Source organism: Gasterosteus aculeatus, chromosome 17 (assembly GCF_964276395.1).
Source record: "Gasterosteus aculeatus chromosome 17, fGasAcu3.hap1.1, whole genome shotgun sequence".
Taxonomy (NCBI): Eukaryota; Metazoa; Chordata; class Actinopteri; order Perciformes; family Gasterosteidae; genus Gasterosteus; species Gasterosteus aculeatus.
The window spans coordinates 7,284,993-7,312,385 of NC_135705.1; the positions used below are offsets into that span (position 1 = coordinate 7,284,993).

General features: G+C 40.3%; 1 protein-coding gene across 2 annotated transcripts in view; it reads right to left on the reverse strand.

Annotated features, from left to right (window-relative positions):
• Positions 1-27,393, reverse strand: part of LOC120835556 (uncharacterized) — a 76,253-nt gene that overhangs the window by 2,654 nt on the left and 46,206 nt on the right. The window contains exons 1-5 of one of the 2 annotated variants that reach the window (XM_078091862.1): positions 1,250-1,851; positions 945-1,069; positions 660-724; positions 355-557; positions 86-248 (exon numbers count right to left, since the gene is read on the reverse strand). In XM_078091862.1, coding sequence (XP_077947988.1) covers positions 86-248; positions 355-557; positions 660-724; positions 945-1,069; positions 1,250-1,760 — 1,067 coding nt within the window. In that variant the 5' untranslated portion in view covers positions 1,761-1,851. Of the gene's footprint in view, positions 1-85; positions 249-354; positions 558-659; positions 725-944; positions 1,070-1,249; positions 1,852-27,393 lie in introns of those variants that run through there. The other variant, XM_078091863.1, reaches the window with a different exon arrangement.

Sequence of the window (27,393 nt, forward strand, 5' to 3'; positions counted from 1 at the left end):
ATAAGATTAACAATATGAGCCAAAATATGAGGCATACTTAAGCTGTATGTTATTAGATGAGATGAGCAGACAGATATTTGCTTACCTACAGGTTGCACCTTTTTGAACGTCATTATTACATATTCCATGCTGATGACAGTAGCCTGGGTACCTTTTGCAAGGTCCAGCACACTGCCATTGACCTTTTACAACCTCAGCAGTATAATTAAACTGTGTGCAGTTTGCAAAAGGCTCCAGATCTGTGATATCTGATAAAAAGTAAAGGGTTGAGTGTTGAAATGATGACATGAATTCAATGAAGCAGCAACAAAGCAGCAATAAGTTAAATGTTTTGTACTGACTGAATACACTTACTTCTAATCTCAGGTGTCTGAAAGGCGAGTCCATTTAACAACACATCGGAATTGTTAAATGCCCGAGAAATCCTATTGAGATTACTTGTGTTGTTCAGGATATCGGTCAAAACACCATCAAGCTGAGTGTTGACAAACTGGATTTGCGTTTCATTGTTTAGATAGATGTACTCCGCCACGCTATCTGCAACAACACTTCCTGGTCTACAGCAGAAAAGTATCAAATATGTTACCAAGAAAACAATTTGTACTTCATTAAAGAATAATTAAAAATGGTTGTATAAGTAAAGTCTATGGTGCACTTACGTTAACTTGATGATGCGTACTTTTTTAAAGGAACGTGGATCTGCTTCTTTGCATAAGGCTTTAAGCTGCACCCCGGGACAGAAGTTGTTATAAGACGGTTACAACAATGAATATATTTCTGCTATCATTAAAATAAAAAACAGGATGAAGCAATACATGAATGATGAACAGAATATCTTCATAGCGTATCCGTTACTGATGTTATTGCCAAGTAAATAAGTAATATGTTTGTACACAAAACTACTATCATTAAGTCATGCGACTATAATAAAAAAAAAGATATACCTCGCGCTCTAATGTTTTGATGAATTCTAGTGATTGTGTTGAGCTTAGATTTTTGAAGGCCTTCAAAAACGTGATGCTGATTTTCAAAGTAAGGTTTGCTTTTCGAGTTGGTAGTGATCCGGTATCTGCAAAACATGATGGTAACCATGAAGTGGACAGTGCTATATTGAATTACAATACCGTTTTAATAAACTGTGATAGTTTCAGACGCATTTATTGAAATCCTTTCACTTTTCTGCATGTACTATGTTCTGAAATGTATAAAAACCTTTTGAAAAAGTACAATTGATTATGATTAACCTCACCGATATGTGCAGGGATGTCATTACTTGCAAAGGAACATGTGTCTCCAAAAAAACCTGATTCACAGACACAGTTAAAAATTCCAAGTGTCTGGTTGAATTCACAAGTACCCTTGAGACAGGGACGGTCCTCACACGGAGGAGTCGTCAAGGTTGATGTGGGAATGATGGCAGATGTTGTAAATTTGTTTGGGCTGGTGAGATCTGCTGGAGTTAGAGGAGTTGAAGATGGGATTGATTCAGTATTGCCTGTGATTTTTGCCAATGTAGATTTTTGCTGTGTCGATAAATGAACCATTGTCGAGGTTGACATTGTTGAATCTGTTCCTTCTGAAGGTCTCCCAGTCAAACTGGTTGTACTTGGTTTGTCGGTCAATGAAGAAACGAATGTTGAAGATGTTTCCTCTCCAGTCGATGGCTGCTGTGTTGTGCTGGGAACAGCAAATGTCGTTTCTGTTTTGCCTTCAGTTGATGTTTGAGTTAAATAAGTAGCCGGCATGGTTGATAAAGACATAGTTGAAATATTTGTAATTGTGGTAGGATCTATTGTTGTTTTAGAATGATCATTGCTGTTAGTGCTGATTCTTCCATTCGAGGTGAGTATTGAGGTTGACATTGTTGAATCTGTTCCTTCTGAAGGTCTCCCAGTCAAACTGGTTGTACTCGGTTCGTCGGTGAATGAAGAAACAAATGTTGAAGATGTTTCTTTTGCAGTCGTTGGCTGCTGTGTTGTGCTGGGAATAGCAAATGTCGTTTCAGTTTTTCCTTCAGTTGTTGTTTGAAATAATCCAGTAGACGGCATGGTTGATAAAGAGATAGGTGAAATATTTGTATTTGTGGTACGATCAATTGTTGTTTTAGAATGATCATTGCTGGTAGTGCTGATTCTTCCATTCGAGGTGAGTATTGAGGTTGACATTGTTGAATCTGTTCCTTCTAAAGGTCTCCCAGTCAAACTGGTTGTACTTGGTTTGTCGGTCAATGAAGAAACGAATGTTGAAGATGTTTCCTGTCCAGTCGATGGCTGCTGTGTTGTGCTGGGAATAGCAAATGTCATTTCAGTTTTTCCTTCAGTTGTTGTTTGAGTTAATCTAGTAGGCGGCATGGTTGATAAAGACATAGGTGAAATATTTGTATTTGTGGTATGATCAATTGTTGTTTTGAAATGATCATTGCTGTTAGTTCCTATTCTTCCATTCGAGGTGAGTATTGAGGTTGACATTGTTGAATCTGTTCTTTCTGAAGGTCTCCCAGGCAAACTGGTTGTACTCGGTTTGTCGGTCAATGAAGAAACGAATGCTGAAGATGTTTCCTGTCCTGTCGATGGCTGCTGTGTTGTGCTGGGAACCGCAAATGTCGTTTCAGTTTTGTCTTGAGTTGATGTTTGAGTTAATCCAGTAGGCGAAATAGTTGATGAAGACATAGTTGAGATCTTTGTATTTGTGGTAGGATCTATTGTTGTTTTAGAATGATCATTGCTGTTAGTGCTGATTCTTCCATTCGAGGTGAGTATTAAGGTTGACATTGTTGAAGCTGTTCCTTCTGAAGGTCTCCCAGGCAAACTGGTTGTACTCGGTTCGTCGGTCAATGAAGAAACAAATGTTGAAGATGTTTCCTCTCCAGTCGATGGCTGCTGTATTGTGCTGGGAACAGCAAATGTCGTTTCTGTTTTGCCTTCAGTTGATGTTTGAGTTAAATAAGTAGCCGGCATGGTTGATGAAGACATAGTTGAAATATTTGTAATTGTGGTAGGATCTATTGTTGTTTTAGAATGATCATTGCTGTTAGTGCTGATTCTTCCATTCGAGGTGAGTATTGAGGTTGACATTGTTGAAGCTGTTCCTTCTGAAGGTCTCCCAGGCAAACTAGTTGTACTCGGTTCGTCGGTGAATGAAGAAACAAATGTTGAAGATGTTTCTTTTGCAGTCGTTGGCTGCTGTGTTGTGCTGGGAATAGCAAATGTCGTTTCAGTTTTTCCTTCAGTTGTTGTTTGAAATAATCCAGTAGACGGCATGGTTGATAAAGAGATAGGTGAAATATTTGTATCTGTGGTACGATCAATTGTTGTTTTAGAATGATCATTGCTGGTAGTGCTGATTCTTCCATTCGAGGTGAGTATTGAGGTTGACATTGTTGAATCTGTTCCTTCTGAAGGTCTCCCAGTAAAACTGGTTGTACTCGGTTCGTCGGTGAATGAAGAAACAAACGTTGAAGATGTTTCTTTTGCAGTCGTTGGCTGCTGTGTTGTGCTGGGAATAGCAAACGTCGTTTCAGTTTTTCCTTCAGTTGTTGTTTGAGTTAATCCAGTAGGCGGCATGGTTGATAAAGACATAGGTGAAATATTTGTGTTTGCGGTACGATCAATTGTTGTTTTAGAATGATCATTGCTGTTAGTGCTGATTCTTACATTCGAGGTGAGTATTGAGGTTGACATTGTTGAATCTGTTCCTTCTGAAGGTCTCCCAGGCAAACTGGTTGTACTCGGTTTGTCGGTCAATGAAGAAACGAATTTTGAAGATGTTTCCTGTCCTGTCGATGGCTGCTGTGTTGTGCTGGGAACCGCAAATGTCGTTTCAGTTTTGTCTTGAGTTGATGTTTCAGTTAATCCAGTAGGCGAAATGGTTGATGAAGACATAGTTGAGATCTTTGTATTTGTGGTACGATCAATTGTTGTTTTAGAATGATCATTGCTGTTAGTGCTGATTCTTCCATTCGAGGTAAGTATTGAGGTTGACATTGTTGAATCTGTTCCTTCTGAAGGTCTACCAGGCAAACTGGTTGTACTCGGTTTGTCGGTCAATGAAGAAACGAATGTTGAAGAAGTTTCCTGTCCTGTCGATGGCTGCTGTGTTGTGCTGGGAACCGCAAATGTTGTTTCAGTTTTGTCTTGAGTTGATGTTTGAGTTAATCCAGTAGGCGAAATGGTTGATGAAGACATAGTTGAGATCTTTGTTTTTGTAGTAGGATCAATCGTTGTTTTAGAATGATCATTGGTGATAGTGCTGATTCTTCCATTCGAGGTGAGTATTGAGGTTGACATTGTTGAATCTGTTCCTTCTGAAGGTCTCCCAGTCAAACTGGTTGTACTTGGTTTGTCGGTCAATGAAGAAACGAATGTTGAAGATGTTTCCTGTCCAGTCGATGGCTGCTGTGTTGTGCTGGGTACAGCAAATGTCGTTTCTGTTTTTCCTTCAGTTGATGTTTGAGTTAATTCAGTAGCCGGCATGGTTGATAAAGAGATAGGTGAAATATTTGTATTTGTGGTACGATCAATTGTTGTTTTAGAATGATCATTGCTGTTAGTGCTGATTCTTCCATTCGAGGTGAGTATTGAGGTTGACATTGTTGAATCTGTTCCTTCTGAAGGTCTCCCAGTCAAACTGGTTGTACCCGGTTCGTCGGTGAATGAAGAAACAAACGTTGAAGATGTTTCTTTTGCAGTCGTTGGCTGCTGTGTTGTGCTGGGAATAGCAAATGTTGTTTCAGTTTTGTCTTGAGTTGTTGTTTGAGTTAATACAGTAGGCGGCATGGTTGATAAAGACATAGGTGAAATATTTGTGTTTGCGGTACGATAAATTGTTGTTTTAGAATGATCATTGCTGTTAGTGCTGATTCTTCCATTCGAGGTGAGTATTGAGGTTGACATTGTTGAATCTGTTCCTTCTGAAGGTCTCCCAGGCAAACTGGTTGTACTCGGTTTGTCGGTCAATGAAGAAACGAATTTTGAAGATGTTTCCTGTCCTGTCGATGGCTGCTGTGTTGTGCTGGGAACCGCAAATGTCGTTTCAGTTTTGTCTTGAGTTGATGTTTCAGTTAATCCAGTAGGCGAAATGGTTGATGAAGACATAGTTGAGATCTTTGTATTTGTGGTAGGATCTATTGTTGTTTTAGAATGATCATTGCTGTTAGTGCTGATTCTTCCATTCGAGGTGAGTATTAAGGTTGACATTGTTGAAGCTGTTCCTTCTGAAGGTCTCCCAGGCAAACTGGTTGTACTCGGTTCGTCGGTCAATGAAGAAACAAATGTTGAAGATGTTTCCTCTCCAGTCGATGGCTGCTGTATTGTGCTGGGAACAGCAAATGTCGTTTCTGTTTTGCCTTCAGTTGATGTTTGAGTTAAATAAGTAGCCGGCATGGTTGATGAAGACATAGTTGAAATATTTGTAATTGTGGTAGGATCTATTGTTGTTTTAGAATGATCATTGCTGGTAGTGCTGATTCTTCCATTCGAGGTGAGTATTGAGGTTGACATTGTTGAATCTGTTCCTTCTGAAGGTCTCCCAGTCAAACTGGTTGTACTTGGTTTGTCGGTCAATGAAGAAACGAATGTTGAAGATGTTTCCTGTCCAGTCGATGGCTGCTGTGTTGTGCTGGGTACAGCAAATGTCGTTTCTGTTTTTCCTTCAGTTGATGTTTGAGTTAATTCAGTAGCCGGCATGGTTGATAAAGAGATAGGTGAAATATTTGTATTTGTGGTACGATCAATTGTTGTTTTAGAATGATCATTGCTGTTAGTGCTGATTCTTCCATTCGAGGTGAGTATTGAGGTTGACATTGTTGAATCTGTTCCTTCTGAAGGTCTCCCAGTCAAACTGGTTGTACCCGGTTCGTCGGTGAATGAAGAAACAAACGTTGAAGATGTTTCTTTTGCAGTCGTTGGCTGCTGTGTTGTGCTGGGAATAGCAAATGTTGTTTCAGTTTTGTCTTGAGTTGTTGTTTGAGTTAATACAGTAGGCGGCATGGTTGATAAAGACATAGGTGAAATATTTGTGTTTGCGGTACGATAAATTGTTGTTTTAGAATGATCATTGCTGTTAGTGCTGATTCTTCCATTCGAGGTGAGTATTGAGGTTGACATTGTTGAATCTGTTCCTTCTGAAGGTCTCCCAGGCAAACTGGTTGTACTCGGTTTGTCGGTCAATGAAGAAACGAATTTTGAAGATGTTTCCTGTCCTGTCGATGGCTGCTGTGTTGTGCTGGGAACCGCAAATGTCGTTTCAGTTTTGTCTTGAGTTGATGTTTCAGTTAATCCAGTAGGCGAAATGGTTGATGAAGACATAGTTGAGATCTTTGTATTTGTGGTAGGATCTATTGTTGTTTTAGAATGATCATTGCTGTTAGTGCTGATTCTTCCATTCGAGGTGAGTATTAAGGTTGACATTGTTGAAGCTGTTCCTTCTGAAGGTCTCCCAGGCAAACTGGTTGTACTCGGTTCGTCGGTCAATGAAGAAACAAATGTTGAAGATGTTTCCTCTCCAGTCGATGGCTGCTGTATTGTGCTGGGAACAGCAAATGTCGTTTCTGTTTTGCCTTCAGTTGATGTTTGAGTTAAATAAGTAGCCGGCATGGTTGATGAAGACATAGTTGAAATATTTGTAATTGTGGTAGGATCTATTGTTGTTTTAGAATGATCATTGCTGTTAGTGCTGATTCTTCCATTCGAGGTGAGTATTGAGGTTGACATTGTTGAAGCTGTTCCTTCTGAAGGTCTCCCAGGCAAACTAGTTGTACTCGGTTCGTCGGTGAATGAAGAAACAAATGTTGAAGATGTTTCTTTTGCAGTCGTTGGCTGCTGTGTTGTGCTGGGAATAGCAAATGTCGTTTCAGTTTTTCCTTCAGTTGTTGTTTGAAATAATCCAGTAGACGGCATGGTTGATAAAGAGATAGGTGAAATATTTGTATCTGTGGTACGATCAATTGTTGTTTTAGAATGATCATTGCTGGTAGTGCTGATTCTTCCATTCGAGGTGAGTATTGAGGTTGACATTGTTGAATCTGTTCCTTCTGAAGGTCTCCCAGTCAAACTGGTTGTACTCGGTTCGTCGGTGAATGAAGAAACAAACGTTGAAGATGTTTCTTTTGCAGTCGTTGGCTGCTGTGTTGTGCTGGGAATAGCAAACGTCGTTTCAGTTTTTCCTTCAGTTGTTGTTTGAGTTAATCCAGTAGGCGGCATGGTTGATAAAGACATAGGTAAAATATTTGTGTTTGCGGTACGATCAATTGTTGTTTTAGAATGATCATTGCTGTTAGTGCTGATTCTTACATTCGAGGTGAGTATTGAGGTTGACATTGTTGAATCTGTTCCTTCTGAAGGTCTCCCAGGCAAACTGGTTGTACTCGGTTTGTCGGTCAATGAAGAAACGAATTTTGAAGATGTTTCCTGTCCTGTCGATGGCTGCTGTGTTGTGCTGGGAACCGCAAATGTCGTTTCAGTTTTGTCTTGAGTTGATGTTTCAGTTAATCCAGTAGGCGAAATGGTTGATGAAGACATAGTTGAGATCTTTGTATTTGTGGTACGATCAATTGTTGTTTTAGAATGATCATTGCTGTTAGTGCTGATTCTTCCATTCGAGGTAAGTATTGAGGTTGACATTGTTGAATCTGTTCCTTCTGAAGGTCTACCAGGCAAACTGGTTGTACTCGGTTTGTCGGTCAATGAAGAAACGAATGTTGAAGAAGTTTCCTGTCCTGTCGATGGCTGCTGTGTTGTGCTGGGAACCGCAAATGTTGTTTCAGTTTTGTCTTGAGTTGATGTTTGAGTTAATCCAGTAGGCAAAATGGTTGATGAAGACATAGTTGAGATCTTTGTTTTTGTAGTAGGATCAATCGTTGTTTTAGAATGATCATTGCTGGTAGTGCTGATTCTTCCATTCGAGGTGAGTATTGAGGTTGACATTGTTGAATCTGTTCCTTCTGAAGGTCTCCCAGTCAAACTGGTTGTACTTGGTTTGTCGGTCAATGAAGAAACGAATGTTGAAGATGTTTCCTGTCCAGTCGATGGCTGCTGTGTTGTGCTGGGTACAGCAAATGTCGTTTCTGTTTTTCCTTCAGTTGATGTTTGAGTTAATTCAGTAGCCGGCATGGTTGATAAAGAGATAGGTGAAATATTTGTATTTGTGGTACGATCAATTGTTGTTTTAGAATGATCATTGCTGTTAGTGCTGATTCTTCCATTCGAGGTGAGTATTGAGGTTGACATTGTTGAATCTGTTCCTTCTGAAGGTCTCCCAGTCAAACTGGTTGTACCCGGTTTGTCGGTGAATGAAGAAACAAACGTTGAAGATGTTTCTTTTGCAGTCGTTGGCTGCTGTGTTGTGCTGGGAATAGCAAATGTTGTTTCAGTTTTGTCTTGAGTTGTTGTTTGAGTTAATACAGTAGGCGGCATGGTTGATAAAGACATAGGTGAAATATTTGTGTTTGCGGTACGATAAATTGTTGTTTTAGAATGATCATTGCTGTTAGTGCTGATTCTTCCATTCGAGGTGAGTATTGAGGTTGACATTGTTGAATCTGTTCCTTCTGAAGGTCTCCCAGGCAAACTGGTTGTACTCGGTTTGTCGGTCAATGAAGAAACGAATGTTGAAGATGTTTCCTGTCCTGTCGATGGCTGCTGTGTTGGGCTGGGAACCGCAAATGTTGTTTCAGTTTTGTCTTGAGTTGATGTTTGAGTTAATCCAGTAGGCGAAATGGTTGATGAAGACATAGTTGAGATCTTTGTTTTTGTAGTAGGATCAATCGTTGTTTTAGAATGATCATTGCTGGTAGTGCTGATTCTTCCATTCGAGGTGAGTATTGAGGTTGACATTGTTGAATCTGTTCCTTCTGAAGGTCTCCCAGTCAAACTGGTTGTACTCGGTTCGTCGGTGAATGAAGAAACAAACGTTGAAGATGTTTCTTTTGCAGTCGTTGGCTGCTGTGTTGTGCTGGGAATAGCAAATGTCGTTTCAGTTTTTCCTTCAGTTGTTGTTTGAGTTAATACAGTAGGCGGCATGGTTGATAAAGACATAGGTGAAATATTTGTGTTTGCGGTACGATAAATTGTTGTTTTAGAATGATCATTGCTGTTAGTGCTGATTCTTACATTCGAGGTGAGTATTGAGGTTGACATTGTTGAATCTGTTCCTTCTGAAGGTCTCCCAGGCAAACTGGTTGTACTCGGTTTGTCGGTCAATGAAGAAACGAATTTTGAAGATGTTTCCTGTCCTGTCGATGGCTGCTGTGTTGTGCTGGGAACCGCAAATGTCGTTTCAGTTTTGTCTTGAGTTGATGTTTCAGTTAATCCAGTAGGCGAAATGGTTGATGAAGACATAGTTGAGATCTTTGTATTTGTGGTACGATCAATTGTTGTTTTAGAATGATCATTGCTGGTAGTGCTGATTCTTCCATTCGAGGTGAGTATTGAGGTTGACATTGTTGAATCTGTTCCTTCTGAAGGTCTCCCAGTCAAACTGGTTGTACTTGGTTTGTCGGTCAATGAAGAAACGAATGTTGAAGATGTTTCCTGTCCTGTCGATGGCTGCTGTGTTGTGCTGGGAACCGCAAATGTTGTTTCAGTTTTGTCTTGAGTTGATGTTTGAGTTAATCCAGTAGGCAAAATGGTTGATGAAGACATAGTTGAGATCTTTGTTTTTGTAGTAGGATCAATCGTTGTTTTAGAATGATCATTGCTGGTAGTGCTGATTCTTCCATTCGAAGTGAGTATTGAGGTTGACATTGTTGAATCTGTTCCTTCTGAAGGTCTCCCAGTCAAACTGGTTGTACTTGGTTTGTCGGTCAATGAAGAAACGAATGTTGAAGATGTTTCCTGTCCAGTCGATGGCTGCTGTGTTGTGCTGGGTACAGCAAATGTCGTTTCTGTTTTGCCTTCAGTTGATGTTTGAGTTAATTCAGTAGCCGGCATGGTTGATAAAGAGATAGGTGAAATATTTGTATTTGTGGTACGATCAATTGTTGTTTTAGAATGATCATTGCTGTTAGTGCTGATTCTTCCATTCGAGGTGAGTATTGAGGTTGACATTGTTGAATCTGTTCCTTCTGAAGGTCTCCCAGGCAAACTGGTTGTACTCGGTTTGTCGGTCAATGAAGAAACGAATGTTGAAGATGTTTCCTGTCCTGTCGATGGCTGCTGTGTTGTGCTGGGAACCGCAAATGTTGTTTCAGTTTTGTCTTGAGTTGATGTTTGAGTTAATCCAGTAGGCGAAATGGTTGATGAAGACATAGTTGAAATCTTTGTTTTTGTGGTAGGATCTATTGTTGTTTTAGAATGATCATTGCTGTTAGTGCTGATTCTTCCATTCGAGGTGAGTATTGAGGTTGACATTGTTGAATCTGTTCCTTCTGAAGGTCTCCCAGTCAAACTGGTTGTACTCGGTTCGTCGGTCAATGAAGAAACAAATGTTGAAGATGTTTCCTGTCCAGTTGATGGCTGCTTTGTTGAGCTGGGAACCGCAAATGTCGTTTCAGTTTTGTCTTGAGTTGATGTTTGAGTTAATCCAGTAGGCGAAATGGTTGATGAAGACATAGTTGAGATCTTTGTTTTTGTAGTAGGATCAATCGTTGTTTTAGAAAGATCATTGCTGGTAGTGCTGATTCTTCCATTCGAGGTGAGTATTGAGGTTGACATTGTTGAATCTGTTCCTTCTGAAGGTCTCCCAGTCAAACTGGTTGTACTCGGTTCGTCGGTGAATGAAGAAACAAACGTTGAAGATGTTTCTTTTGCAGTCGTTGGCTGCTGTGTTGTGCTGGGAATAGCAAATGTCGTTTCAGTTTTTCCTTCAGTTGTTGTTTGAGTTAATTCAGTAGCCGGCATGGTTGATAAAGAGATAGGTGAAATTTTTGTATTTGTGGTACGATCAATTGTTGTTTTAGAATGATCATTGCTGTTAGTGCTGATTCTTCCATTCGAGGTGAGTATTGAGGTTGACATTGTTGAATCTGTTCCTTCTGAAGGTCTCCCAGTCAAACTGGTTGTACTTGGTTTGTCGGTCAATGAAGAAACGAATGTTGAAGATGTTTCCTGTCCAGTCGATGGCTGCTGTGTTGTGCTGGGTACAGCAAATGTCGTTTCTGTTTTGCCTTCAGTTGATGTTTGAGTTAAATAAGTAGCCGGCATGGTTGATAAAGACATAGTTGAAATATTTGTAATTGTGGTAGGATCTATTGTTGTTTTAGAATGATCATTGCTGTTAGTGCTGATTCTTCCATTCGAGGTGAGTATTGAGGTTGACATTGTTGAAGCTGTTCCTTCTGAAGGTCTCCCAGGCAAACTAGTTGTACTCGGTTCGTCGGTGAATGAAGAAACAAATGTTGAAGATGTTTCTTTTGCAGTCGTTGGCTGCTGTGTTGTGCTGGGAATAGCAAATGTCGTTTCTGTTTTTCCTTCAGTTGATGTTTGAGTTAATTCAGTAGCCGGCATGGTTGATAAAGAGATAGGTGAAATATTTGTATTTGTGGTACGATCAATTGTTGTTTTAGAATGATCATTGCTGTTAGTGCTGATTCTTCCATTCGAGGTGAGTATTGAGGTTGACATTGTTGAATCTGTTCCTTCTAAAGGTCTCCCAGTCAAACTGGTTGTACTTGGTTTGTCGGTCAATGAAGAAACGAATGTTGAAGATGTTTCCTGTCCAGTCGATGGCTGCTGTGTTGTGCTGGGAATAGCAAATGTCGTTTCAGTTTTTCCTTCAGTTGTTGTTTGAGTTAATCCAGTAGGCGGCATGGTTGATAAAGACATAGGTGAAATATTTGTATTTGTGGTATGATCAATTGTTGTTTTAGAATGATCATTGCTGTTAGTTCCTATTCTTCCATTCGAGGTGAGTATTGAGGTTGACATTGTTGAATCTGTTCCTTCTGAAGGTCTCCCAGGCCAACTGGTTGTACTCGGTTTGTCGGTCAATGAAGAAACGAATGCTGAAGATGTTTCCTGTCCTGTCGATGGCTGCTGTGTTGTGCTGGGAACCGCAAATGTCGTTTCAGTTTTGTCTTGAGTTGATGTTTGAGTTAATCCAGTAGGCGAAATAGTTGATGAAGACATAGTTGAGATCTTTGTATTTGTGGTAGGATCTATTGTTGTTTTAGAATGATCATTGCTGTTAGTGCTGATTCTTCCATTCGAGGTGAGTATTGAGGTTGACATTGTTGAAGCTGTTCCTTCTGAAGGTCTCCCAGGCAAACTGGTTGTACTCGGTTCGTCGGTCAATGAAGAAACAAATGTTGAAGATGTTTCCTCTCCAGTCGATGGCTGCTGTATTGTGCTGGGAACAGCAAATGTCGTTTCTGTTTTGCCTTCAGTTGATGTTTGAGTTAAATAAGTAGCCGGCATGGTTGATGAAGACATAGTTGAAATATTTGTAATTGTGGTAGGATCTATTGTTGTTTTAGAATGATCATTGCTGTTAGTGCTGATTCTTCCATTCGAGGTGAGTATTGAGGTTGACATTGTTGAAGCTGTTCCTTCTGAAGGTCTCCCAGGCAAACTAGTTGTACTCGGTTCGTCGGTGAATGAAGAAACAAATGTTGAAGATGTTTCTTTTGCAGTCGTTGGCTGCTGTGTTGTGCTGGGAATAGCAAATGTCGTTTCAGTTTTTCCTTCAGTTGTTGTTTGAAATAATCCAGTAGACGGCATGGTTGATAAAGAGATAGGTGAAATATTTGTATCTGTGGTACGATCAATTGTTGTTTTAGAATGATCATTGCTGGTAGTGCTGATTCTTCCATTCGAGGTGAGTATTGAGGTTGACATTGTTGAATCTGTTCCTTCTGAAGGTCTCCCAGTAAAACTGGTTGTACTCGGTTCGTCGGTGAATGAAGAAACAAACGTTGAAGATGTTTCTTTTGCAGTCGTTGGCTGCTGTGTTGTGCTGGGAATAGCAAACGTCGTTTCAGTTTTTCCTTCAGTTGTTGTTTGAGTTAATCCAGTAGGCGGCATGGTTGATAAAGACATAGGTGAAATATTTGTGTTTGCGGTACGATCAATTGTTGTTTTAGAATGATCATTGCTGTTAGTGCTGATTCTTACATTCGAGGTGAGTATTGAGGTTGACATTGTTGAATCTGTTCCTTCTGAAGGTCTCCCAGGCAAACTGGTTGTACTCGGTTTGTCGGTCAATGAAGAAACGAATTTTGAAGATGTTTCCTGTCCTGTCGATGGCTGCTGTGTTGTGCTGGGAACCGTGAATGTCGTTTCAGTTTTGTCTTGAGTTAATGTTTCAGTTAATCCAGTAGGCGAAATGGTTGATGAAGACATAGTTGAGATCTTTGTATTTGTGGTACGATCAATTGTTGTTTTAGAATGATCATTGCTGTTAGTGCTGATTCTTCCATTCGGGGTAAGTATTGAGGTTGACATTGTTGAATCTGTTCCTTCTGAAGGTCTACCAGGCAAACTGGTTGTACTTGGTTTGTCGGTCAATGAAGAAACGAATGTTGAAGATGTTTCCTGTCCTGTCGATGGCTGCTTTGTTGAGCTGGGAACCGCAAATGTTGTTTCAGTTTTGTCTTGAGTTGATGTTTGAGTTAATCCAGTAGGCGAAATGGTTGATGAAGACATAGTTGAGATCTTTGTTTTTGTAGTAGGATCAATCGTTGTTTTAGAATGATCATTGCTGGTAGTGCTGATTCTTCCATTCGAGGTGAGTATTGAGGTTGACATTGTTGAATCTGTTCCTTCTGAAGGTCTCACAGGCAAACTGGTTGTACTCGGTTCGTCGGTGAATGAAGAAACAAATGTTGAAGATGTTTCTTTTGCAGTCGTTGGCTGCTGTATTGTGCTGGGAATAGCAAATGTCGTTTCAGTTTTTCCTTCAGTTGTTGTTTGAAATAATCCAGTAGGCGGCATGGTTGATAAAGACATAGGTGAAATATTTGTATTTGTAGTACGATCAATTGTTGTTTTAGAATGATCATTGCTGTTAGTGCTAATTCTTCCATTCGAGGTGAGTATTGAGGTTGACATTGTTGAATCTGTTCCTTCTGAAGGTCTCCCAGGCAAACTGGTTGTACTTGGTTTGTCGGTCAATGAAGAAACGAATGTTGAAGATGTTTTCTGTCCAGTCGATGGCTGCTGTGTTGTGCTGGGTACAGCAAATGTCGTTTCTGTTTTGCCTTCAGTTGATGTTTGAGTTAATTCAGTAGCCGGCATGGTTGATAAAGAGATAGGTGAAATATTTGTATTTGTGGTACGATCAATTGTTGTTTTAGAATGATCATTGCTGGTAGTGCTGATTCTTCCATTCGAGGTGAGTATTGAGGTTGACATTGTTGAAGCTGTTCCTTCTGAAGGTCTCCCAGGCAAACTGGTTGTACTCGGTTCGTCGGTCAATGAAGAAACAAATGTTGAAGATGTTTCTTTTGCAGTCATTGGCTGCTGTGTTGTGCTGGGAATAGCAAATGTCGTTTCAGTTTTGTCTTGAGTTGATGTTTCAGTTAATCCAGTAGGCGAAATGGTTGATGAAGACATAGTTGAGATCTTTGTATTTGTGGTACGATCAATTGTTGTTTTAGAATGATCATTGCTGTTAGTGCTGATTCTTCCATTCGAGGTAAGTATTGAGGTTGACATTGTTGAATCTGTTCCTTCTGAAGGTCTCCCAGGCAAACTGGTTGTACTCGGTTTGTCGGTCAATGAAGAAACGAATGTTGAAGAAGTTTCCTGTCCTGTCGATGGCTGCTGTGTTGTGCTGGGAACCGCAAATGTTGTTTCAGTTTTGTCTTGAGTTGATTTTTGAGTTAATCCAGTAGGCGAAATGGTTGATGAAGACATAGTTGAGATCTTTGTTTTTGTAGTAGGATCAATCGTTGTTTTAGAATGATCATTGCTGGTAGTGCTGATTCTTCCATTCGAGGTGAGTATTGAGGTTGACATTGTTGAATCTGTTCCTTCTGAAGGTCTCCCAGTCAGAATGGTTGTACTCGGTTCGTCGGTCAATGAAGAAACAAATGTTGAAGATGTTTCCTGTCCAGTTGATGGCTGCTTTGTTGAGCTGGGAACCGCAAATGTCGTTTCAGTTTTGTCTTGAGTTGATGTTTGAGTTAATCCAGTAGACGGCATGGTTGATAAAGAGATAGGTGAAATATTTGTATTTGTGGTACGATCAATTGTTGTTTTAGAATGATCATTGCTGGTAGTGCTGATTCTTCCATTCGAGGTGAGTATTGAGGTTGACATTGTTGAATCTGTTCCTTCTGAAGGTCTCCCAGTCAAACTGGTTGTACTTGGTTTGTCGGTCAATGAAGAAACGAATGTTGAAGATGTTTCCTGTCCTGTCGATGGCTGCTGTGTTGTGCTGGGAACCGCAAATGTCGTTTCAGTTTTGTCTTGAGTTGATGTTTGAGTTAATCCAGTAGGCGAAATGGTTGATGAAGACATAGTTGAAATCTTTGTTTTTGTGGTAGGATCTATTGTTGTTTTAGAATGATCATTGCTGTTAGTGCTGATTCTTCCATTCGAGGTGAGTATTGAGGTTGACATTGTTGAATCTGTTCCTTCTGAAGGTCTCCCAGTCAAAATGGTTGTACTCGGTTCGTCGGTCAATGAAGAAACAAATGTTGAAGATGTTTCCTGTCCAGTTGATGGCTGCTTTGTTGAGCTGGGAACCGCAAATGTCGTTTCAGTTTTGTCTTGAGTTGATGTTTGAGTTAATCCAGTAGACGGCATGGTTGATAAAGAGATAGGTGAAATATTTGTATTTGTGGTACGATCAATTGTTGTTTTAGAATGATCATTGCTGGTAGTGCTGATTCTTCCATTCGAGGTGAGTATTGAGGTTGACATTGTTGAATCTGTTCCTTCTGAAGGTCTCCCAGTCAAACTGGTTGTACTCGGTTCGTCGGTGAATGAAGAAACAAACGTTGAAGATGTTTCTTTTGCAGTCGTTGGCTGCTGTGTTGTGCTGGGAATAGCAAATGTCGTTTCAGTTTTTCCTTCAGTTGTTGTTTGAGTTAATACAGTAGGCGGCATGGTTGATAAAGACATAGGTGAAATATTTGTGTTTGCGGTACGATAAATTGTTGTTTTAGAATGATCATTGCTGTTAGTGCTGATTCTTACATTCGAGGTGAGTATTGAGGTTGACATTGTTGAATCTGTTCCTTCTGAAGGTCTCCCAGGCAAACTGGTTGTACTCGGTTTGTCGGTCAATGAAGAAACGAATTTTGAAGATGTTTCCTGTCCTGTCGATGGCTGCTGTGTTGTGCTGGGAACCGCAAATGTCGTTTCAGTTTTGTCTTGAGTTGATGTTTCAGTTAATCCAGTAGGCGAAATGGTTGATGAAGACATAGTTGAGATCTTTGTATTTGTGGTACGATCAATTGTTGTTTTAGAATGATCATTGCTGGTAGTGCTGATTCTTCCATTCGAGGTGAGTATTGAGGTTGACATTGTTGAATCTGTTCCTTCTGAAGGTCTCCCAGTCAAACTGGTTGTACTTGGTTTGTCGGTCAATGAAGAAACGAATGTTGAAGATGTTTCCTGTCCTGTCGATGGCTGCTGTGTTGTGCTGGGAACCGCAAATGTTGTTTCAGTTTTGTCTTGAGTTGATGTTTGAGTTAATCCAGTAGGCGAAATGGTTGATGAAGACATAGTTGAGGTCTTTGTTTTTGTAGTAGGATCAATCGTTGTTTTAGAATGATCATTGCTGGTAGTGCTGATTCTTCCATTCGAGGTGAGTATTGAGGTTGACATTGTTGAATCTGTTCCTTCTGAAGGGCTCACAGGCAAACTGGTTGTACTCGGTTCGTCGGTGAATGAAGAAACAAATGTTGAAGATGTTTCTTTTGCAGTCGTTGGCTGCTGTGTTGTGCTGGGAATAGCAAATGTCGTTTCAGTTTTTCCTTCAGTTGTTGTTTGAGTTAATCCAGTAGGCGGCATGGTTGATAAAGACATCATAGGTGAAATATTTGTGTTTGTGGTACGATCAATTGTTGTTTTAGAATGATCATTGCTGGTAGTGCTGATTCTTCCATTCGAGGTGAGTATTGAGGTTGACATTGTTGAATCTGTTCCTTCTGAAGGTCTCCCAGTCAAACTGGTTGTACTTGGTTTGTCGGTCAATGAAGAAACGAATGTTGAAGATGTTTCCTGTCCAGTCGATGGCTGCTGTGTTGTGCTGGGTACAGCAAATGTCGTTTCTGTTTTGCCTTCAGTTGATGTTTGAGTTAATTCAGTAGCCGGCATGGTTGATAAAGAGATAGGTGAAATATTTGTATTTGTGGTACGATCAATTGTTGTTTTAGAATGATCATTGCTGGTAGTGCTGATTCTTCCATTCGAGGTGAGTATTGAGGTTGACATTGTTGAATCTGTTCCTTCTGAAGGTCTCACAGGCAAACTGGTTGTACTCGGTTCGTCGGTGAATGAAGAAACAAATGTTGAAGCTGTTTCTTTTGCAGTCGTTGGCTGCTGTGTTGTGCTGGGAATAGCAAATGTCGTTTCAGTTTTTCCTTCAGTTGTTGATTGAAATAGTCCAGTAGGCGGCATGGTTGATAAAGACATAGGTGAAATATTTGTATTTGTAGTACGATCAATTGTTGTTTTAGAATGATCATTGCTGTTAGTGCTGATTCTTCCATTCGAGGTGAGTATTGAGGTTGACATTGTTGAATCTGTTCCTTCTGAAGGTCTCCCAGGCAAACTGGTTGTACTTGGTTTGTCGGTCAATGAAGAAACGAATGTTGAAGATGTTTCCTGTCCAGTCGATGGCTGCTGTGTTGTGCTGGGTACAGCAAATGTCGTTTCTGTTTTGCCTTCAGTTGATGTTTGAGTTAATTCAGTAGCCGGCATGGTTGATAAAGAGATAGGTGAAATATTTGTATTTGTGGTACGATCAATTGTTGTTTTAGAATGATCATTGCTGGTAGTGCTGATTCTTCCATTCGAGGTGAGTATTGAGGTTGACATTGTTGAAGCTGTTCCTTCTGAAGGTCTCCCAGGCAAACTGGTTGTACTCGGTTCGTCGGTCAATGAAGAAACAAATGTTGAAGATGTTTCTTTTGCAGTCATTGGCTTCTGTGTTGTGCTGGGAATAGCAAATGTCGTTTCAGTTTTGTCTTGAGTTGATGTTTCAGTTAATCCAGTAGGCGAAATGGTTGATGAAGACATAGGTGAGATCTTTGTATTTGTGGTACGATCAATTGTTGTTTTAGAATGATCATTGCTGTTAGTGCTGATTCTTCCATTCGAGGTAAGTATTGAGGTTGACATTGTTGAATCTGTTCCTTCTGAAGGTCTCCCAGGCAAACTGGTTGTACTCGGTTTGTCGGTCAATGAAGAAACGAATGTTGAAGAAGTTTCCTGTCCTGTCGATGGCTGCTGTGTTGTGCTGGGAACCGCAAATGTTGTTTCAGTTTTGTCTTGAGTTGATGTTTGAGTTAATCCAGTAGGCGAAATGGTTGATGAAGACATAGTTGAGATCTTTGTTTTTGTAGTAGGATCAATCGTTGTTTTAGAATGATCATTGCTGGTAGTGCTGATTCTTCCATTCGAGGTGAGTATTGAGGTTGACATTGTTGAATCTGTTCCTTCTGAAGGTCTCCCAGTCAAACTGGTTGTACTTGGTTTGTCGGTCAATGAAGAAACGAATGTTGAAGATGTTTCCTGTCCAGTCGATGGCTGCTGTGTTGTGCTGGGTACAGCAAATGTCGTTTCTGTTTTGCCTTCTGTTTATGTTTGAGTTAATTCAGTAGCCGGCATGGTTGATAAAGAGATAGGTGAAATATTTGTATTTGTGGTACGATCAATTGTTGTTTTAGAATGATCATTGCTGGTAGTGCTGATTCTTCCATTCGAGGTGAGTATTGAGGTTGACATTGTTGAATCTGTTCCTTCTGAAGGTCTCCCAGTCAAACTGGTTGTACTTGGTTTGTTGGTCAATGAAGAAACGAATGTTGAAGATGTTTCCTGTCCTGTCGATGGCTGCTGTGTTGTGCTGGGAACAACAAATGTCGTTTCAGTTTTGTCTTGAGTTGATGTTTCAGTTAATCCAGTAGGCGAAATGGTTGATGAAGACATAGTTGAGATCTTTGTATTTGTGGTACGATCAATTGTTGTTTTAGAATGATCATTGCTGGTAGTGCTGATTCTTCCATTCGAGGTGAGTATTGAGGTTGACATTGTTGAATCTGTTCCTTCTGAAGGTCTCCCAGTCAAACTGGTTGTACTTGGTTTGTCGGTCAATGAAGAAACGAATGTTGAAGATGTTTCCTGTCCTGTCGATGGCTGCTGTGTTGTGCTGGGAACCGCAAATGTTGTTTCAGTTTTGTCTTGAGTTGATGTTTGAGTTAATCCAGTAGGCGAAATGGTTGATGAAGACATAGTTGAGATCTTTGTTTTTGTAGTAGGATCAATCGTTGTTCTAGAATGATCATTGCTGGTAGTGCTGATTCTTCCATTCGAGGTGAGTATTGAGGTTGACATTGTTGAATCTGTTCCTTCTGAAGGTCTCCCAGTCAAACTGGTTGTACTTGGTTTGTCGGTCAATGAAGAAACGAATGTTGAAGATGTTTCCTGTCCAGTCGATGGCTGCTGTGTTGTGCTGGGTACAGCAAATGTCGTTTCTGTTTTGCCTTCAGTTGATGTTTGAGTTAATTCAGTAGCCGGCATGGTTGATAAAGAGATAGGTGAAATATTTGTATTTGTGGTACGATCAATTGTTGTTTTAGAATGATCATTGCTGGTGGTGCTGATTCTTCCATTCGAGGTGAGTATTGAGGTTGACATTGTTGAATCTGTTCCTTCTGAAGGTCTCACAGGCAAACTGGTTGTACTCGGTTCGTCGGTGAATGAAGAAACAAATGTTGAAGATGTTTCTTTTGCAGTCGTTGGCTGCTGTGTTGTGCTGGGAATAGCAAATGTCGTTTCAGTTTTTCCTTCAGTTGTTGTTTGAAATAATCCAGTAGGCGGCATGGTTGATAAAGACATAGGTGAAATATTTGTATTTGTAGTACGATCAATTGTTGTTTTAGAATGATCATTGCTGTTAGTGCTGATTCTTCCATTCGAGGTGAGTATTGAGGTTGACATTGTTGAATCTGTTCCTTCTGAAGGTCTCCCAGGCAAACTGGTTGTACTTGGTTTGTCGGTCAATGAAGAAACGAATGTTGAAGATGTTTCCTGTCCAGTCGATGGCTGCTGTGTTGTGCTGGGTACAGCAAATGTCGTTTCTGTTTTGCCTTCAGTTGATGTTTGAGTTAATTCAGTAGCCGGCATGGTTGATAAAGAGATAGGTGAAATATTTGTATTTGTGGTACGATCAATTGTTGTTTTAGAATGATCATAGCTGGTAGTGCTGATTCTTCCATTCGAGGTGAGTATTGAGGTTGACATTGTTGAATCTGTTCCTTCTGAAGGTCTCCCAGTCAAACTGGTTGTACTCGGTTCGTCGGTCAATGAAGAAACAAATGTTGAAGATGTTTCTTTTGCAGTCATTGGCTGCTGTGTTGTGCTGGGAATAGCAAATGTCGTTTCAGTTTTTCCTTCAGTTGTTGTTTGAAATAATCCAGTAGGCGGCATGGTTGATAAAGACATAGGTGAAATATTTGTATTTGTAGTACGATCAATTGTTGTTTTAGAATGATCATTGCTGTTAGTGCTGATTCTTCCATTCGAGGTGAGTATTGAGGTTGACATTGTTGAATCTGTTCCTTCTGAAGGTCTCCCAGGCAAACTGGTTGTACTTGGTTTGTCGGTCAATGAAGAAACGAATGTTGAAGATGTTTCCTGTCCAGTCGATGGCTGCTGTGTTGTGCTGGGTACAGCAAATGTCGTTTCTGTTTTGCCTTCAGTTGATGTTTGAGTTAATTCAGTAGCCGGCATGGTTGATAAAGAGATAGGTGAAATATTTGTATTTGTGGTACGATCAATTGTTGTTTTAGAATGATCATAGCTGGTAGTGCTGATTCTTCCATTCGAGGTGAGTATTGAGGTTGACATTGTTGAATCTGTTCCTTCTGAAGGTCTCCCAGTCAAACTGGTTGTACTCGGTTCGTCGGTCAATGAAGAAACAAATGTTGAAGATGTTTCTTTTGCAGTCGTTGGCTGCTGTGTTGTGCTGGGAATAGCAAATGTCGTTTCAGTTTTTCCTTCAGTTGTTGTTTGAGTTAATACAGTAGGCGGCATGGTTGATGAAGACATAGTTGAGATCTTTGTATTTGTGGTACGATCAATTGTTGTTTTAGAATGATCATTGCTGTTAGTGCTGATTCTTCCATTGGAGGTAAGTATTGAGGTTGACATTGTTGAATCTGTTCCTTCTGAAGGTTTCCCAGGCAAACTGGTTGTACTCGGTTTGTCGGTCAATGAAGAAACGAATGTTGAAGAAGTTTCCTGTCCTGTCGATGGCTGCTGTGTTGTGCTGGGAACCGCAAATGTTGTTTCAGTTTTGTCTTGAGTTGATGTTTGAGTTAATCCAGTAGGCGAAATGGTTGATGAAGACATAGTTGAGATCTTTGTTTTTGTAATAGGATCAATCGTTGTTTTAGAATGATCATTGCTGGTAGTGCTGATTCTTCCATTCGAGGTGAGTAGTGAGGTTGACATTGTTGAATCTGCTCCTTCTGAAGGTCTCCCAGTCAAACTGGTTGTACTTGGTTTGTCGGTCAATGAAGAAACGAATGTTGAAGATGTTTCCTGTCCAGTCGATGGCTGCTGTGTTGTGCTGGGTACAGCAAATGCCGTTTCTGTTTTGCCTTCAGTTGATGTTTGAGTTAATTCAGTAGCCGGCATGGTTGATAAAGAGATAGGTGAAATATTTGTATTTGTGGTACGATCAATTGTTGTTTTAGAATGATCATTGCTGGTAGTGCTGATTCTTCCATTCGAGGTGAGTATTGAGGTTGACATTGTTGAATCTGTTCCTTCTGAAGGTCTCACAGGCAAACTGGTTGTACTCGGTTCGTCGGTGAATGAAGAAACAAATGTTGAAGATGTTTCTTTTGCAGTCGTTGGCTGCTGTGTTGTGCTGGGAATAGCAAATGTCGTTTCAGTTTTTTCTTGAGTTGATATTTCAGTTAATCCAGTAGGCAAAATGGTTGATGAAGACATAGTTGAGATCTTTGTATTTGTGGTACGATCAATTGTTGTTTTAGAATGATCATTGCTGTTAGTGCTGATTCTTCCATTCGAGGTAAGTATTGAGGTTGACATTGTTGAATCTGTTCCTTCTGAAGGTCTCCCAGGCAAACTGGTTGTACTCGGTTTGTCGGTCAATGAAGAAACGAATGTTGAAGAAGTTTCCTGTCCTGTCGATGGCTGCTGTGTTGTGCTGGGAACCGCAAATGTTGTTTCAGTTTTGTCTTGAGTTGATGTTTGAGTTAATCCAGTAGGCGAAATGGTTGATGAAGACATAGTTGAGATCTTTGTATTTGTGGTACGATCAATTGTTGTTTTAGAATGATCATTGCTGTTAGTGCTGATTCTTCCATTGGAGGTAAGTATTGAGGTTGACATTGTTGAATCTGTTCCTTCTGAAGGTTTCCCAGGCAAACTGGTTGTACTCGGTTTGTCGGTCAATGAAGAAACGAATGTTGAAGAAGTTTCCTGTCCTGTCGATGGCTGCTGTGTTGTGCTGGGAACCGCAAATGTTGTTTCAGTTCTGTCTTGAGTTGATGTTTGAGTTAATCCAGTAGGCGAAATGGTTGATGAAGACATAGTTGAGATCTTTGTTTTTGTAATAGGATCAATCGTTGTTTTAGAATGATCATTGCTGGTAGTGCTGATTCTTCCATTCGAGGTGAGTATTGAGGTTGACATTGTTGAATCTGCTCCTTCTGAAGGTCTCCCAGTCAAACTGGTTGTACTTGGTTTGTCGGTCAATGAAGAAACGAATGTTGAAGATGTTTCCTGTCCAGTCGATGGCTGCTGTGTTGTGCTGGGTACAGCAAATGCCGTTTCTGTTTTGCCTTCAGTTGATGTTTGAGTTAATTCAGTAGCCGGCATGGTTGATAAAGAGATAGGTGAAATATTTGTATTTGTGGTACGATCAATTGTTGTTTTAGAATGATCATTGCTGGTAGTGCTGATTCTTCCATTCGAGGTGAGTATTGAGGTTGACATTGTTGAATCTGTTCCTTCTGAAGGGCTCACAGGCAAACTGGTTGTACTCGGTTCGTCGGTGAATGAAGAAACAAATGTTGAAGATGTTTCTTTTGCAGTCGTTGGCTGCTGTGTTGTGCTGGGAATAGCAAATGTCGTTTCAGTTTTTCCTTCAGTTGTTGTTTGAGTTAATCCAGTAGACGGCATGGTTGATAAAGAGATAGGTGAAATATTTGTATTTGTGGTACGATCAATTGTTGTTCTAGAATGATCATTGCTGTTAGTGCTGATTCTTCCATTCGAGGTGAGTATTGAGGTTGACATTGTTGAATCTGTTCCTTCTGAAGGTTTCCCAGGCAAACTGGTTGTACTCGGTTTGTCGGTCAATGAAGAAACGAATGTTGAAGATGTTTCCTGTCCTGTCGATGGCTGCTGTGTTGTGCTGGGAACCGCAAATGTCGTTTCAGTTTTGTCTTGAGTTGATATTTCAGTTAATCCAGTAGGCAAAATGGTTGATGAAGACATAGTTGAGATCTTTGTTTTTGTAGTAGGATCAATCGTTGTTTTAGAATGATCATTGCTGGTAGTGCTGATTCTTCCATTCGAGGTGAGTATTGAGGTTGACATTGTTGAATCTGTTCCTTCTGAAGGTCTCCCAGTCAAACTGGTTGTACTCGGTTCGTCGGTGAATGAAGAAACAAACGTTGAAGATGTTTCTTTTGCAGTCGTTGGCTGCTGTGTTGTGCTGGGAATAGCAAATGTCGTTTCAGTTTTTCCTTCAGTTGTTGTTTGAGTTAATACAGTAGGCGGCATGGTTGATAAAGACATAGGTGAAATATTTGTGTTTGCGGTACGATAAATTGTTGTTTTAGAATGATCATTGCTGTTAGTGCTGATTCTTACATTCGAGGTGAGTATTGAGGTTGACATTGTTGAATCTGTTCCTTCTGAAGGTTTCCCAGGCAAACTGGTTGTACTCGGTTTGTCGGTCAATGAAGAAAAGAATGTTGAAGATGTTTCCTGTCCTGTCGATGGCTGCTGTGTTGTGCTGGGAACCGCAAATGTCGTTTCAGTTTTGTCTTGAGTTGATGTTTGAGTTAATCCAGTAGGCGAAATGGTTGATGAAGACATAGTTGAGATCTTTGTTTTTGTAGTAGGATCAATCGTTGTTTTAGAATGATCATTGCTGGTAGTGCTGATTCTTCCATTCGAGGTGAGTATTGAGGTTGACATTGTTGAATCTGTTCCTTCTGAAGGTCTCCCAGTCAAACTGGTTGTACTTGGTTTGTCGGTCAATGAAGAAACGAATGTTGAAGATGTTTCCTGTCCAGTCGATGGCTGCTGTGTTGTGCTGGGTACAGCAAATGTCGTTTCTGTTTTGCCTTCAGTTGTTGTTTGAGTTAATTCAGTAGCCGGCATGGTTGATAAAGAGATAGGTGAAATATTTGTATTTGTGGTACGATCAATTGTTGTTTTAGAATGATCATTGCTGGTAGTGCTGATTCTTCCATTCGAGGTGAGTATTGAGGTTGACATTGTTGAATCTGTTCCTTCTGAAGGTCTCACAGGCAAACTGGTTGTACTCGGTTCGTCGGTGAATGAAGAAACAAATGTTGAAGATGTTTCTTTTGCAGTCGTTGGCTGCTGTGTTGTGCTGGGAATAGCAAATGTCGTTTCAGTTTTTTCTTGAGTTGATATTTCAGTTAATCCAGTAGGCAAAATGGTTGATGAAGACATAGTTGAGATCTTTGTATTTGTGGTACGATCAATTGTTGTTTTAGAATGATCATTGCTGTTAGTGCTGATTCTTCCATTCGAGGTAAGTATTGAGGTTGACATTGTTGAATATGTTCCTTCTGAAGGTCTCCCAGGCAAACTGGTTGTACTCGGTTTGTCGGTCAATGAAGAAACGAATGTTGAAGAAGTTTCCTGTCCTGTCGATGGCTGCTGTGTTGTGCTGGGAACCGCAAATGTTGTTTCAGTTTTGTCTTGAGTTGATGTTTGAGTTAATCCAGTAGGCGAAATGGTTGATGAAGACATAGTTGAGATCTTTGTATTTGTGGTACGATCAATTGTTGTTTTAGAATGATCATTGCTGTTAGTGCTGATTCTTCCATTGGAGGTAAGTATTGAGGTTGACATTGTTGAATCTGTTCCTTCTGAAGGTTTCCCAGGCAAACTGGTTGTACTCGGTTTGTCGGTCAATGAAGAAACGAATGTTGAAGAAGTTTCCTGTCCTGTCGATGGCTGCTGTGTTGTGCTGGGAACCGCAAATGTTGTTTCAGTTTTGTCTTGAGTTGATGTTTGAGTTAATCCAGTAGGCGAAATGGTTGATGAAGACATAGTTGAGATCTTTGTTTTTGTAATAGGATCAATCGTTGTTTTAGAATGATCATTGCTGGTAGTGCTGATTCTTCCATTCGAGGTGAGTAGTGAGGTTGACATTGTTGAATCTGCTCCTTCTGAAGGTCTCCCAGTCAAACTGGTTGTACTTGGTTTGTCGGTCAATGAAGAAACGAATGTTGAAGATGTTTCCTGTCCAGTCGATGGCTGCTGTGTTGTGCTGGGTACAGCAAATGCCGTTTCTGTTTTGCCTTCAGTTGATGTTTGAGTTAATTCAGTAGCCGGCATGGTTGATAAAGAGATAGGTGAAATATTTGTATTTGTGGTACGATCAATTGTTGTTTTAGAATGATCATTGCTGGTAGTGCTGATTCTTCCATTCGAGGTGAGTATTGAGGTTGACATTGTTGAATCTGTTCCTTCTGAAGGTCTCACAGGCAAACTGGTTGTACTCGGTTCGTCGGTGAATGAAGAAACAAATGTTGAAGATGTTTCTTTTGCAGTCGTTGGCTGCTGTGTTGTGCTGGGAATAGCAAATGTCGTTTCAGTTTTTTCTTGAGTTGATATTTCAGTTAATCCAGTAGGCAAAATGGTTGATGAAGACATAGTTGAGATCTTTGTATTTGTGGTACGATCAATTGTTGTTTTAGAATGATCATTGCTGTTAGTGCTGATTCTTCCATTCGAGGTAAGTATTGAGGTTGACATTGTTGAATCTGTTCCTTCTGAAGGTCTCCCAGGCAAACTGGTTGTACTCGGTTTGTCGGTCAATGAAGAAACGAATGTTGAAGAAGTTTCCTGTCCTGTCGATGGCTGCTGTGTTGTGCTGGGAACCGCAAATGTTGTTTCAGTTTTGTCTTGAGTTGATGTTTGAGTTAATCCAGTAGGCGAAATGGTTGATGAAGACATAGTTGAGATCTTTGTATTTGTGGTACGATCAATTGTTGTTTTAGAATGATCATTGCTGTTAGTGCTGATTCTTCCATTGGAGGTAAGTATTGAGGTTGACATTGTTGAATCTGTTCCTTCTGAAGGTTTCCCAGGCAAACTGGTTGTACTCGGTTTGTCGGTCAATGAAGAAACGAATGTTGAAGAAGTTTCCTGTCCTGTCGATGGCTGCTGTGTTGTGCTGGGAACCGCAAATGTTGTTTCAGTTTTGTCTTGAGTTGATGTTTGAGTTAATCCAGTAGGCGAAATGGTTGATGAAGACATAGTTGAGATCTTTGTTTTTGTAATAGGATCAATCGTTGTTTTAGAATGATCATTGCTGGTAGTGCTGATTCTTCCATTCGAGGTGAGTATTGAGGTTGACATTGTTGAATCTGCTCCTTCTGAAGGTCTCCCAGTCAAACTGGTTGTACTTGGTTTGTCGGTCAATGAAGAAACGAATGTTGAAGATGTTTCCTGTCCAGTCGATGGCTGCTGTGTTGTGCTGGGTACAGCAAATGCCGTTTCTGTTTTGCCTTCAGTTGATGTTTGAGTTAATTCAGTAGCCGGCATGGTTGATAAAGAGATAGGTGAAATATTTGTATTTGTGGTACGATCAATTGTTGTTTTAGAATGATCATTGCTGGTAGTGCTGATTCTTCCATTCGAGGTGAGTATTGAGGTTGACATTGTTGAATCTGTTCCTTCTGAAGGGCTCACAGGCAAACTGGTTGTACTCGGTTCGTCGGTGAATGAAGAAACAAATGTTGAAGATGTTTCTTTTGCAGTCGTTGGCTGCTGTGTTGTGCTGGGAATAGCAAATGTCGTTTCAGTTTTTCCTTCAGTTGTTGTTTGAGTTAATCCAGTAGACGGCATGGTTGATAAAGAGATAGGTGAAATATTTGTATTTGTGGTACGATCAATTGTTGTTCTAGAATGATCATTGCTGTTAGTGCTGATTCTTCCATTCGAGGTGAGTATTGAGGTTGACATTGTTGAATCTGTTCCTTCTGAAGGTTTCCCAGGCAAACTGGTTGTACTCGGTTTGTCGGTCAATGAAGAAACGAAT